The sequence below is a fragment of the Artemia sp. Qi Xiang Cuo genome, chromosome 5, assembly GCF_049724085.1.
Source record: "Artemia sp. Qi Xiang Cuo chromosome 5, ASM4972408v1, whole genome shotgun sequence".
In the NCBI taxonomy this organism is placed as follows: domain Eukaryota; kingdom Metazoa; phylum Arthropoda; class Branchiopoda; order Anostraca; family Artemiidae; genus Artemia; species Artemia sp. Qi Xiang Cuo.
In genome coordinates, this window is record NC_142798.1 from 10,030,328 (window position 1) to 10,044,281 (window position 13,954).

Consider the following 13,954-nt stretch of genomic DNA (forward strand, 5'->3'; position numbering starts at 1 on the left):
TGCAATATGTGCATGGAGGTTGTAAAAAGGGCCAATCAGAAATATCCCAATAGAAGATTAGGCTATTAATTTGAAACTTTTAGGGGATGATAAGAGGGGTGATAAACTAACCAAAAGACACTATACAGGTACTAATGCCACTGCAACTACTACTACTGCTAATTCTAGTAGTACTACCGATGCAGCGACTTCGACTAATTTTGACTGCAACAACATGAAAATAGAACAGTGATTACTTGTGACTGCAATTACGACGTCAACGGTCATTAGGATGATTTTGTTTTATTCTTTTTTCTTATGTTATGAAAACACAAAGCTCAAAATAAAATATTTTTTAATAAAGCTAGAAGGAATATAAAAGTTAAAACCGAGTAATTGTTTTCCTGTCATGGAGAATTAAATCTGAAATCCCAACCGTCAAACCTTGTCCTAAACTTAGCGTATTCGGACTTCAAGATTTTTATCCTCTTGGAAAAAAAGAGGAGAATTACCTGAAGAGCATAAATTCCTTAAGCGGGCTATAAGCCTATAAGCCTATAAGCCATAGCCTTAAGCGGGCTATGTACTGATACCGATTTTGATTCCGTTTTTATAAGTTGTATTAAAAGTGGATATTAGGAACAATGAGAGTGAAAAGCACGTGAAAATGAGATACATTTAAGAAAAATACACTAAATAGACGGGTCTCAGTCTTATAACCGTAATTGAAAAGGTCTATAAACTTTAAACGAGTACTGTGAACTTTGGCGAAGTCACAGTACAAATCTTAAAATCACAAATTCTTGCCAATTCAGTTTTTATGAAAATGTTCGCAAATTCAATGAGTTTCTATGAGTACAATCGCAAATTCTTGCCAATTCAGTTACAATGAAAATGTTCTGGAGAACTTTCTCATACTCGAAATTATTTAATTTTATACTAATACTGTTGTGTTGTAGTGTTTTCTACATCTTTATAATTGAGGCTAATAGAAATTTAGTTGATTTTGGTGATAACAATAGTAACTTTGGAAGGAAAGATTATACCAAATCTTGCAATAATAAAGGAGTTTACAATAATGGTAAACTTTGTCTAGATGATGAGAATGTTTTATTTGGTTATAATTTTGTTTGGAGCCTAAAATTTGCGCAAGGACTTGAAAATATTATCAAGAACAGTTCAGTTTTAGACCTAAGCGCCGGCTTAGGAAATTATGGACGATATTTCTTACGAAAAAAAGAAACGATTTTTCCAAGAAAATTTAGAGATAAGGAAGAAGAGGTGTTTTTCAGGAAAGTACCACATGTCATCAATACACCACAAATTGTTTCACATTATGAAGGTTACGATGGGACCTTAAATATTGAAAAGGTGACTTCAGGCTTCATCAAACACATTGTTCTTGCAACACCCCAGGACTTGAAACGTAAATTTGATTGGGTGATCAGTGTAGAGTCTGGTGAACATATTCCATTAGAGTTTGAATCTGTTTTCACTGACAATTTGATACGACATGCCTGCAAGGGAATTGTCATAACAAGTTCGATAATGAAGGCACTATTGAATAAACAAAATAGATCTGATATAAGAGAGCAAATGGAAGAAAAAGGTTGGAAGACTTGTGAATCACTTGAAAAATATCTTCGTAATGTAGCCGATTTGTGGTATTTGAAAAATACATTAATGGTTTTTGTCCCAAAAGATCCGTCATGGTACATGTGCCCAGATAATAAGTCAGTTATTTGTGTTTAGTGTGATTTTATCATAACTTTGCTATTGCGTAAAGTTCAACTATAATAAAAGCTGTCTTTTCTCAATTTTTTTATTTTGTTTGCGTTGCATTTCATGTCAGTTTCTTTTGGTTTCTGAAATTACAGTTGAGTGGCTTCGTTGCAAGTCATGTTCTGTTCATCCTAGGTGAATCATTTTATGAGGAAGGAATCTTTTGACCAAAACAGGTCCTGGTAAGAAATTCGAAGTTCCAACATCAACGATTTTGTAAAAAAAATTTCCAACTTCGACAGAAAAGAATGCACCCAAGGGCACCTTTTTTTGTTTTAGCTTATGAAATTTGTGCGCTACTGGGAAAAATAAGACCTTGGAACAATAATAATAAAAATAAGAAAAGAAATATAAATTAGTTTTAGACCACTTCAGGTTTTCTTATCCCCCCCCCCCCCAAAAAAAAAAAAAAAGACTTACAAATATATTGAAAGACTGAGCCTTTCAGATAAGCCCTTGGAACAGTAATAATAAAAATACGAAAAGAAAAAAAAATTAGTTTTAGACCTCTTCGGATTTTCTTATCCCCCCCCCCCCAAAAAAAGAAGACTCTTACAAAAATATTGAAAGACTGAGCCTTTCGGCAATTTTTGTGAGATAGGTTGTGAGACCCGTCTATTCAGTCTATATTTTCTTTAGTTTAAATGATTTTGATTTGTTTTTCACTCTCACTGATCCTAATAATTGCTTCTGAAACGAGTTATAATAGAGGGAATCAAAGTCAATATCAGTGCTTATCCCGCTTCAGGTGAAAGTTTTACAAAATGAGAGTCAAAGCCTCATATAAAGTCTCATAAAACATATGAGACTAAGCCTCATATGTTTTGGGATCTTGTATGAGGGAGGAGAACAAAATCTCATTCCTAATTCTTAGAGATTTATTTTGTTCTCTGTGTTATAGGCTGGGTAAAAAATCAGCCTATAACACAGAGAACAAAATAAATCTCTAAGAATTAGGAATGAGATTTTGTTCTTCTCCCTCATACAAGATCCCAAAACATATGAGGCTTAGTGAGTTAAATTCGTTCCATAAGTCTTACTAACTGTTTTCTTACAAGGGTGGCAATGTAACTACATCATATTCACGCCATCGAACTCTACTTTCATTTAATCCAATATCTGTTTTACGCAACCCCCCCCCCATTAACTTAAACAGCATTTAAATCAATCTCCATTCCGATCAACTAAATTCAACCCAATCCCATTCAAAACAACAATGTTCCTTTTCAAACAGTTCGTGGTAACGAACTGTAAGTAAGGAGCGACCCAGCTCAATGGTAACCGAAACTCTAGAAAACGGGTTTTTGATACCAATAGATATATCAAAAGAATCAGATTTCAATGCTGATTTCAAATATATAACTTTCATCAAGTTTCGTGCTACCCATCAGAAGTTACACGCCTGAGAAAATTTGGCTGATTTTCAAAAAAAGGGGGAAAGACCCCCTAAAAGATATAGAACCTTAATGAAACTCACACCATCATATTCAGCGTATCAGAGAACCCTACTGTAGAGGTTTTAAGCTCCTATCTACAAAAATGTGGAATTTTGCATTTTTTGCCAGAAGAAAGATCACGGATGCGTGTTTATTTGTTTGTTTGTGTGTTTTGTTTTTTTTTCCCCCAGGGGTGATCGTATCGACCCAGTGGTCCTAGAATATCGTGGGAGGGCTCATTGGAACGGAAATTAAAAGTTCTAGTGCCCTTTTTAGGTGACCAAAAAAAATGGAGGGCAACTAGGCCCCCTCCCACGCTTATTTGTTTACCAAAGTCACCCGATCAAAATTTTGAGATAGCCATTTTGTTCAGCATGGTCGAAAATATGATAAATATGTCTTTTGGGATGACTTAATCCCCCGAAGTACCCAGAGGGAGGGCTAAAAGATATGAACTTTACCCAATGTTAACATATAGTATTGGTTATTCGGAAGTATACAGAAGTTTTCAGGAGGTTTTTTTTATGGTATTGGGAGGAAGGGTGGGTCGGGGGTTATGTTGGAGGAACTGTTCGTGAAGGAAGTTTTCATGGGGGAAGGGAAATTGCCATGAAGGGGGCGCCGGACTTGCCAGCATTATTTATTGGTTATTGGGAAGTATACAACCATTTTCAGGAAGGATTTTTTCTGGAGGGGGGGGCTAGAGGAGAGGATTACTCTGGAGAATATCTCCGTGGAGGATGTTTCTTTGGGGTAAGGGACATTTCTATGACGGGGGTGCCGGATTTCCAAGCATTATTTAAAAAACGATCAGAAATTAAATAAAAAAAAAAAACAAGTTTTTTCAACTGAAATGTAAGAAGGAATGTCAGAACTTAAAACGAACAGAAATTGTAACATATGTGAGGGGGATCTTCCCCAAGTCAATACCTCGCTCTTTACGCTAAAGTTTTTTTAGTGCTTTCAAAAGAGCTATCTATTCTAATTAAGCGGCCTTTGTGATTCAGGGGTTTGTGAATTAAATTTTTTTTAATTTTTAACGTAAAGAGCTTGGTATTGACTAAGGGCAGAACCCCCTCATATACGTAATAACATATACGTAATAAAAAAAACAATAAAAAAACAAGCGATACGGCTCAATAGTAATCGAAACTTTTAAAAACGGAATTTTGATGTCAAGAAATGTATCAAAAGAATGTGTTTATAATGCTGATTCTAAATATATAAATTTTATTAAGTTTAGTATTACTCATCAAAGGCAACAAGCCTGAGGAAATTTACTCGATTTTTTAAAGAGGGGGAAACATCCCCTACAAGTGAAAGAATTTTAATGAAAATCACAACGTCAGATTCAGCGTATCAGAAAACCCTATTACATAGGTTTCAAGCTCATATCTGCAAAAATCTGCAACTTTGAATTTTTGCCAGAAGAAAAATATACGAATATAGAAGTTAGTTACGTAAGTTAATTTGTAAAGACATTCATTTAGCAAAAGAAAAGTAAAATTTTTATGCAAATAAAAGCTGCATTAACTAAAAAACGATCAGAAATTAAATAAAAAAAACAAGTTTTTTAAACTGAAAGTAAGGAGCGACATTAAAACTTAAAACGAACAGAAATTATTCCGTATATGAAGGGGCTGTCCCCTCCTCAACGCCTCGCTCTTTACGCTAAAGTTTTTTTATTGTTTAGAAAAATAGAGTTGTGAGAAAGTCAAACTTTAGCGTAAAGAGCGAGGCGTTGAGGAGGGGACAGCCCCCTTCATATACGGAATAATTTCTGTTCGTTTTAAGTTTTAATGTCACTCCTTACTTTCAGTTTAAAAAACTTGTTTTTTTTATTTAATAACACCATGAGTCCACAACAGTCATTCAACACAACAATATTCAATTCCGCCCCATGTAACTCAACCTCGTTTAAATAATACTGTGCAGTCAAACCACATGGGTTAAATTACACAAGAGTGAACTAAATGTGAGCTGGGTTGAATAAGGGTGGACATGCACCAAGCTTCAGCTGAATCGAGTTGATTAATATTAGATTGAGTTGAATTATAGTTAATGTGCATGGGGTTTAGACACAATGAAACCTTTCGGACACTGCTGTAATAGAGTAGCTGGGCGAAGACTTCATAAAATTATAAAATTTATGCTCTTCAGGCAATGTTTCTTCATTTTTCCAAGAGGAAAATAAATTGAAGTCCAAACATCTTAAGTTTAGGAGAATGAAAGATCTTATGCCGAACTGGTCAGCCATGACAAAAAACTAACAAAGAGATAAAAAAAAACTCTAAAAAAAAAAACGACAAACGAGACTGCCAGTAGAACGTTTGTCGGTTTTTCATTGAGAGTTTTTTTTTTATATTTTTGTCAGATTTTTTAAGTTTAGGAGTGGGTTTGACTGTTGAAAAATTGTCCGACAGTCAAATTGGACAACAGTCTTTAATTCTTCACGGAAAAATAATAATCTCTCGGTTTTCACTTTGTGTTCGCTCTTGCTTTACTGAAAACTTTTTGTATTTTGAGCAGTGTGTTTTCATAGCATCAATCAAATAAACACGTCAATCAAACATCAATCAAACAAATAAACACGCATCCATCATCTTTCCTCTGGCAAAAAACACATAATTCCACACTTTTGAAGATAGGAGATTGAAACCTCTACATTAGGATTTTCTGATACGTTGAATCTGATGGTGTGATTTTCATTTAGTTTCTATGACTTTTAGGGGATGTTTCCCCCTTTTTTCGAACATAAGGAATTTTTTCTCAGGCGAGTAACTTTTGATTAGTAAGCCTAAACCTGATGAAACGTAATTATGTAAAATAAGCATAAGATTATGATTCTTTTGATGTATCTATTGGTATCAAAATTGTGTTTTTTAGAGATTCGGTTACTATTGAGCCGGTTCGCTCCTTACTTAGAGTTTGTTTCTACGAACTGTTTGATACCAGACAAATACATTAAAGTAACTAGTGCTATGTACGAGAATAAAACTGCTGCGAATGAGGTAGGGAATCAGGTTAGCAGCTGGTTTTGTATTAGATCAGGAGTTAAGCACGGTTGTGTTCTATCTCTCTTAATGTAGATCATTTTGTGGACTTTTTCTTAAGGAGCACAAGAGAGGCAATGGGAGACCACGGAATCAAATGGGGAAGAAAAACTCTCCTGGAATTATATTGTGCTGATGATTTTAGCATCCTAGATGGAAGTGTGAGTAAAATAAATGAACTTTTAGAGGTTTTGCAAGTTCAGGGTACTAGAATAGGTTTGAAAATTAATGTTAAGAAGACTAAGTCACTAAGGCTAGGAAAAAGTGAAGATTAAAAGTTGGCGTTGGGTAACGAAAAGATTGATCTGGTGGGCAGCTGCACCTACCTTGGTAGTATTATTAGTAATCCGGTGGGAGCAGTGAAGATGCTAAAACTAAAATAGCCAAGGCTGTGGGTGTCTTTTCACAGTTAAAAAAAAGTTTGGAAGAATAGGAATATAAGTCTACAAACCAAGATTAGAAAATGGGAAGCTATAGTGATGACAGTGGTCAAATATGACTTTGAAGCATGGGCACTCCGAAAAGCGGATGAAGATTTGCTATAAGTTTTCCAGATAAAATGGTCTATGGATTGTTCTGGGTACCCGGCTGACTTACCATATATCAAACAATAGGCTGAACGAAAAATGTGGTTCAAACCCGCTTTCTAGGGCTATAATGAAAGAAAGGTGGAGATGGCTAGGGCATGTTCTGCGGATGAAGGATGACAGATTGCCAAAGATTATCCTTTTTGGCCAGCCATTTAGGACTAAATGGAAAGCAGGTCATCCTCTTCTGGGGTGGGAGGATGTCATAAAGAATGATTCAAAGGAAATGGGTACTTCCTGGGAGGGTGTAAAGAGGGAGGGTTTGAAAAGATTTGAATAGAGGAGATGCGTGCGTAGCTGTGTCTGCCTCAGGTGGCTTGGTGCTGCGGTGAGTTGTTAGTAGTAGTAGTAATAGTTTCAAGTCATATTAAGGGTTTGTTGAAGAGGGATTAGAAAAATGTTAATGTTAAACTACCCAACCAACCAAAAGACATTTTTGAATGCTACTATTGCCTAACTACTCTTGTTACTATTGCTACCACTACATATTACTACTATTACTGAAACTGCTACTGCTAAGGGTATTAAGATAGAATTTTCAAGGATTTTTTTTGAGGTGATCATCTAAATTAGTTCACGTGTATGCAGGTTTTCCAAAGGGGTTATCAACAATATCTCAGCAGTAGCTTCGGGTATTTGGTTGAAACTTTTAAGGCGTATTGAGAAGGATGATGAACTAACTGAAAACCTACTATGTAAATGCAAACTGTCAAAAAGTGTATCAAAAATATCATATGAATAGCTCAGGAAATTAAGTTGAACTGTTGAACCAAAATGAATTGTGTGAATGAAGGTTTTCATAAGCCATATTGTAACACTTATGGCGATAGATATTTTTGAGGCCAACGAGCATTCAAAGATTGGGGTTTCAGTTTTACAATACGATACAGAGTATAAAGAGGGGGAACTTAAAGATAAAAGGGGGTTTTATATTCAGTAAGAGCTCTGTGCAATGAATCGGTGAAACACTGGGTATGGCTTCTCTAAGAACATAAAAATAAGAACAACAACAGGGAATTCTCTTCGTAACACAGTAGAAATTTTTTGAATGAATATTTCAGCCCTTTGTCCAAGAGCCTTCCTCAGCAAAGCATAAATATATAAAAGAAGAATGACTTACAACATATGACCAATAAAAAATAAAGTTTTTTTTGTAACAGTCTCAGCATCCTTACTTCGGCTAATACAACCAGTAATTCTAAATGAAGTGAGATGAAACAAGGTACTTCATCGAAATGAAAGAGGAATAATTAAATACATGTTCTTACTGCTAATCGTGCTTTTTTGGCAGCTAACCTCAAAGGTCTATTTGTCACTGGTTCTATTTTAATGTCTACTGTTTTTTTTTTGTTTTTTTTTTAAGATCTTTTTTAATTAAATTTGAGTATAGAACATTAAGTGAATATTCTCCCAAGTCTGTATTTAAGGAAATATTATTATTAATCTCAAGTGCGATTTCAATTGCTTTTCGAACTACCTGCTTTATTGCTAAGAAGGGCGGATTCTTCAAAAGTATTCTGTGGCTAGGATTTTTAAATGTATGGCTGCTCAAACCGGAAATAAACGAAACAGTTGCAGTATTAGAATTTAGATCTTTTGTGATATCATCTTTATGCTGTTGTATGCGTTTCTCTAAATTCTGGTAGGTTCTACCTACATAGTATTTGCCACAGTCACATGGCATTTGATAGACCCCTCGATTGACGATTCATCCAATCGTTGTATTCGTCATCTGTGATTAATTTTATTGTCATGTAATATATCAGCAATCATGTTGGTATTTTCATCTTCTGCTTCAACGATTGGAGCGCCCAACTTTTCAATATAGTCACGAAATCCAGCTTGTTCTAAGGAACGTTCTTGAACCATATTTCTTTGTATTTATCTACTTTTCATTATACTCGTTAATAACTTATTTAACTATATAGGATCTAAAATAAAGAACGAAAGTTTTTATTGAATAGCTTCGAGGATTCTTTTTCGTAAAAACCACCCATAATGAGTTCACCAGTTATATACGAGAGTTCATACGTTATAGGGGTTGTATGTTTAACTTCAGCAATTTGAAATATCTCTGTTGTATGGTTTGGAAGAAAGCCTTTATCAAAAACACTCTTTTTCAAATTAATTCTAACCAAATCACCAACATTGAATTTATTTATATATGGTTGAATTTCGACATCAGGAAATAAATTAGTGTATATATTGTTTTCATTTCCTTTTTTACTCGCTTCGGTTGGTTTCATTTTGATGGATTTATGATAAGAGTTGTTAAAATTGTCAACGACCGAGGGTAATACATCTATCTAAAGTTTTGTGTTGTTATGAGCAAAATATTACCATAATTTGTTCTTGATTGTTCTATTAAACCTTTCAAAAATTTGAGCTTTAAATTCGCTTTCATATGAAAACCAATGAACTTCAAGACTCTTAAAAACACTTGAACGTTTATCATAACAAATTCTTTATATTTATCTGTTTGTAATTTCTTAGGTTTTGAATTTTTAAATAAATCCGTAAAAGCATTAATAATTTACTTACCCGATTTATCTTTTAAAGGAATACACCAAGCATATTTACTAAAACAATCGATGACTGTAAGAATATAATAGAAATTATTATTTTTAATTTTTATACTGCTGCATATCAACCAAATCTGCCTGCCACTCATCGTCGGAACTATGACTGTAAAAAGTGAGATCAGCTTTAACCTCTTTATAAAAATTCTCAGTTAAAATATCATTAGTAAAACTATCTTTATCCATGTAGCATAAATTAATGCTTTAATTAATTTTGGTTTCATGAATTCATAATGAAATTCATACATCAGAATTTTAGATAACTCTAATACAGCGAATCCGATATAAATAGGCTTATTTACATTATTCCTTATTTAGCCATTCTAGCTACTGAAAATGTGTCGCTAAACTTGATTTCCGATCTAAAGTTATGTTTTTTAATTTTTTTTCTTTTTTCATCACTACTACTACTACTACTGCTAAAAACTCACCGCAGCACCAAACCGCCTGGGGCCAACACACCTACGAACGCTCCTCCTCCATCTCAATCTATTCAAAGCCTCCCTTTTTACACCCGCCCACAAAGTTCCCATTTCCTTTAAATCTTTCTTTATGTCGTCCTCCCACCCCAGCCGAGGAAGACCTGCTTTCCGTTTAGACATAGACGGTTGGCCAAAAAGAACAATGTTCGGCAATCTGTCATCTTTCATTCGCACAACGTACCCTAGCCACCTCAACCTTTCTTTCATTATAGCCCTAGAGAGCGGTATTGAACCACATTTTTCGTATAGTCTGTTGTTTGAAATACGACCAGTCAGCTGGGTACCCAGAAAAATCCTTGAGCAATTTCTCTGGAAAACATCCAGCGGATCTTCATCCGCTTTTCAGAGCGCCCATGCTTCAGAGCCATATTTGATACTTGTCATCACAGCAGCTTCTAATATTCTAATCTTGGTTTGCAGACTTATCTTCCTATTCTTTCAAAGCTTTTTTAACTGTGAAAAAACACCCTGAGCCTTGGCTATTCTACTTTTGACATCTTCACTGCTCCCACCATCTTTACTAATAATACTACCAAGGTAAGTGAAACTGCCCATCTGATCAATCTTTTCATTACCCAAATTCACCTTTTCATCTTCACTTATTCCTAGCCTTAGTGACTAAGTCTTCTTAATATTAATTTTCAAACCTATTCTAGCACCCTCAACTTGCAAAACCTCTAAAACTTCATTAATTTTGCTCACACTTTCATCTAGGATGCTTAAATCATCAGCATAATCTAAGTCCAGGAGTCATTTTTCTCCCCATTTGATTCCGTGGTCTCCCATTGCCTTTCCTGTTCTCTTTAACACAAAGTCCATCAAAATAATCCATATAAAGGGTGAAAGAACACAACCCTGCTTAACTCCTTTTTTAATACAAAACCAGCTGCTAACCTCATTTCCTAACTTAACCGCAGCAGTGTTATTCTCATACATAGCACTAATCACTTTAATGTATTTGTCTGGTATACCATACATGGATAAACCCTTTACTAAAGCTCTCCTATCAACAGAATTGAATGCTTGCTCATAATCTATAAAACTGAGGACCAAAGGTGTGTGAAAACTCAGGCGCTTCTCAATTATTAACCTAGGAGTGACTGATTATTACAATAATTGCTCATCTCCTGATATTTTCCATGGTTTTCGCAAAACAAGCATTATTCATGAGCTTAAAAAAATCTTCCTCGAAATCATTCATTCCCTTATGACGCAAATTAGTATTATGACTGATATATTCTTTCAAATAGAATGACTTAGTAAATGGTAGTATTCTATGAACTTTTTTTCAATATTGTCATGTTTTAACTAAAATTTAAAATTCCTATAATGCACAACAAAATTTATTTTGTTATTTAAAGTATTACTTAATTTCTTTTGAAAATATTCAGGAGCTAGTGGGTAAATCTTTATGTAAATTGTGTAACTCTCTTGGATGTTCTAAATGAACTTCGTAGATGGCTCCCACATCATTCTTATTCATTTTTGATCGAAAGTAATCTTCCAATTGTTGGTAATAGTCTGAGTAATAGTTTTTTTTAACTGGTTGGGTATATTAATGAATTTAGTGTCTTTTTTAGGTCAATTTTGTAATATTACCCAACCAAACAAATTATTAGTATCTAAACACATTAAATAATTTGAAGGTTTTTTTTTATTAATTTTATTCATAATTTTTTTTTTCAATAAAGGTATACATATCTTCATAAGAAAAGAAAAAGAAGGAATTTCAGCTTTAGAGCGTTTTTTAAAATCTTCTCATCTTAGTCCCGGAGCTGAGAAGAAGTGCAGTGGATCTAGTTTATAATTATTTAAACACCCATTTCTAAAATTTTCAACAACATCTGATAAAATTAAAACATCACTTTGTAGATATAACTTAGTATAATCTAAGAGTGTTTTACATAAGAATAGGTTCCAAATAGCTTTTGCTCTTTTATAATCTTCTTCAGAAATATTTTTCACAGTTAATCTAGAATGAAAATTGTCTATTAAAGGTAATTTTGTATCATTTATTTTTTTTTAGATATCAATATACTCATAGAGGAAAATTCCTTTGTTTATTGTTTCTTTAAATTCTTCAGTATTTTGAACTACATCGGAAGTATACTTAAAATTATTTCTTATACAATTGCAATATACTTTACATTCACATTTAGCTAAGTTTTCAGAAAGCCTATCTAACGACAAAAGCATAAAATGAAGTGATCAGTGAAATCCATTTGGTATTGGTTTTCATTAACGATTATTTCTTTATAAAACGATATAAAACTCTCCGTTAAATCAAAAATATCATGATCAGGAACTAATTCTCTAACAAATAAATGAGAGTCACATTTTGAGAGGTTATGCATTAAACTAGGGGTATGTTTAGGAACTTTAAATTTTTTATTACATTCAGCATGTTCAAATCCACGTATATTGCCAGTCATATGGTCGTAATCTAAATGGAAATTATTAACTACTATTTCTTTTTCACAAATATGACAACTTTTATTAGTTGTATTACTCTATTTTTCTTTTGCTTGTTCTTGTTTAAAACCATTATCTCTCTGTCTATATTCATACTAATTGGCTATTTCTGTACAAACTTCTGTTATGGTAGTTACAAAATGTCTGATAGCATCTTCATCAAAGTATTCGTAATATTTATTTTGCATTGTGTCAAAAGAACAAGATACTTGGAAACCATAAGCAAATGGTCTTTGCTCTGCTACTTTAATTTACTTTTTACCTTTCTTTTGATTAAATACTTCATTATAGATTCAAAATAGGCTATTATAAAATAGGGTACTTTCATTTGTTTAGCTGTATTTTTAAATTCAATTTTAGATCCTAGTTTTTGCAAAATGATGTCGGGATTTTTACAGTTTTCTTTCTTATTATGTATTTCAAATGTTTCTTGTTAATTGAAGTGTCTTCCAAAGAATGAATTTCTATTTTTTCTTCTAAAATCTGCGATGATAACAATGTACTTAAATCTCTAATTATATCATAATAATTATCAAAATAGAGTAAATCTATCACATACGTAGCAGTTTTTCCATTGATCGCAGTTTTAGAAACATGAACTCTAACCACTCTTTTTCTTTTTTCAAATAAACAAATTTTAATATTATTTTTATTTTCAAATTTATCAATATCTTGAATATCCATAGGATAACTAGTAATTCGTAGACAACAGTAGCGTAGAAAACAAACTTTTTAGATAATTCAAACTTTTCAGGGATTGAAGATTTACATAGAAAATTAATAGAAAATGATTTTACTTTTTCAAAAACTAAAATTAAAGAAGTGTTGCAGAATCAAAATAGTTTTTCTTTACACCATTCAGATTATCATACATTTAAAAGAAGACCATACATTTAAAAGAAGACATTTAAAAGAAGTTTTAGAGGTTTTGCAAGTTGAGGGTGCTAGAATAGGTTTGAAAATTAATATTAAGAAGAGTCAGTCACTAAGGCTAGGAATAAGTGAAGATAAAAAGGTGAATTTGGGTAATGAAAAGATTGATCAGATGGGCAGCTTCACTTACCTTGGTAGTATTATTAGTAAAGATGTTGGGAGCAGTGAAGATGTCAAAAGTAGAATAGCCAAGGCTCGGGGTGTTTTTTCACAGTTAAAAAAGCTTTGGAAGAATAGAAAGATAAGTCTGCAAACCAAGATTAGAATATTAGAAGCTGCAGTGATGACAAGTGTCAAATATGGCTCTGAAGCATGGGCGCTCTGAAAAGCGGATGAAGATCCGCTGGATGTTTTCCAGAGAAATTGCTCAAGGATTTTTCTGGGTACCCAGCTGACTGGCCGTATTTCAAACAACAGACTATACGAAAAATGTGGCTCAATACCGCTCTCTAGGGCTATAATGAAAGAAAGGTTGAGGTGGCTAGGGTACGTTGTGCGAATGAAAGATGACAAATTTCCGAACATTGTTCTTTTTGGCCAACCGTCTAGGTCTAAACGGAAAGCAGGTCTTCCTTGGCTGGGGTGGGAGGACGACATAAAGAAAGATTTAAAGGAAATGGGAACTTTGTGGGCGGGTGTAAAAAGGGAAGC

The 13,954-nt window shown here is 33.6% G+C and overlaps 1 protein-coding gene across 1 annotated transcript; it reads left to right on the plus strand.

Annotated features, from left to right (window-relative positions):
• The first annotated feature begins 580 nt into the window (after nt 1-580).
• On the plus strand, nt 581-1,790 carry LOC148951787 (uncharacterized). The gene has a single exon (XM_089089325.1). It carries the CDS (start codon nt 868-870, stop codon nt 1,729-1,731), a length of 864 nt encoding a protein of 287 aa, XP_088945451.1. The 5' UTR covers nt 581-867; the 3' UTR covers nt 1,732-1,790.
• Nucleotides 1,791-13,954: the final 12,164 nt, after the last annotated feature.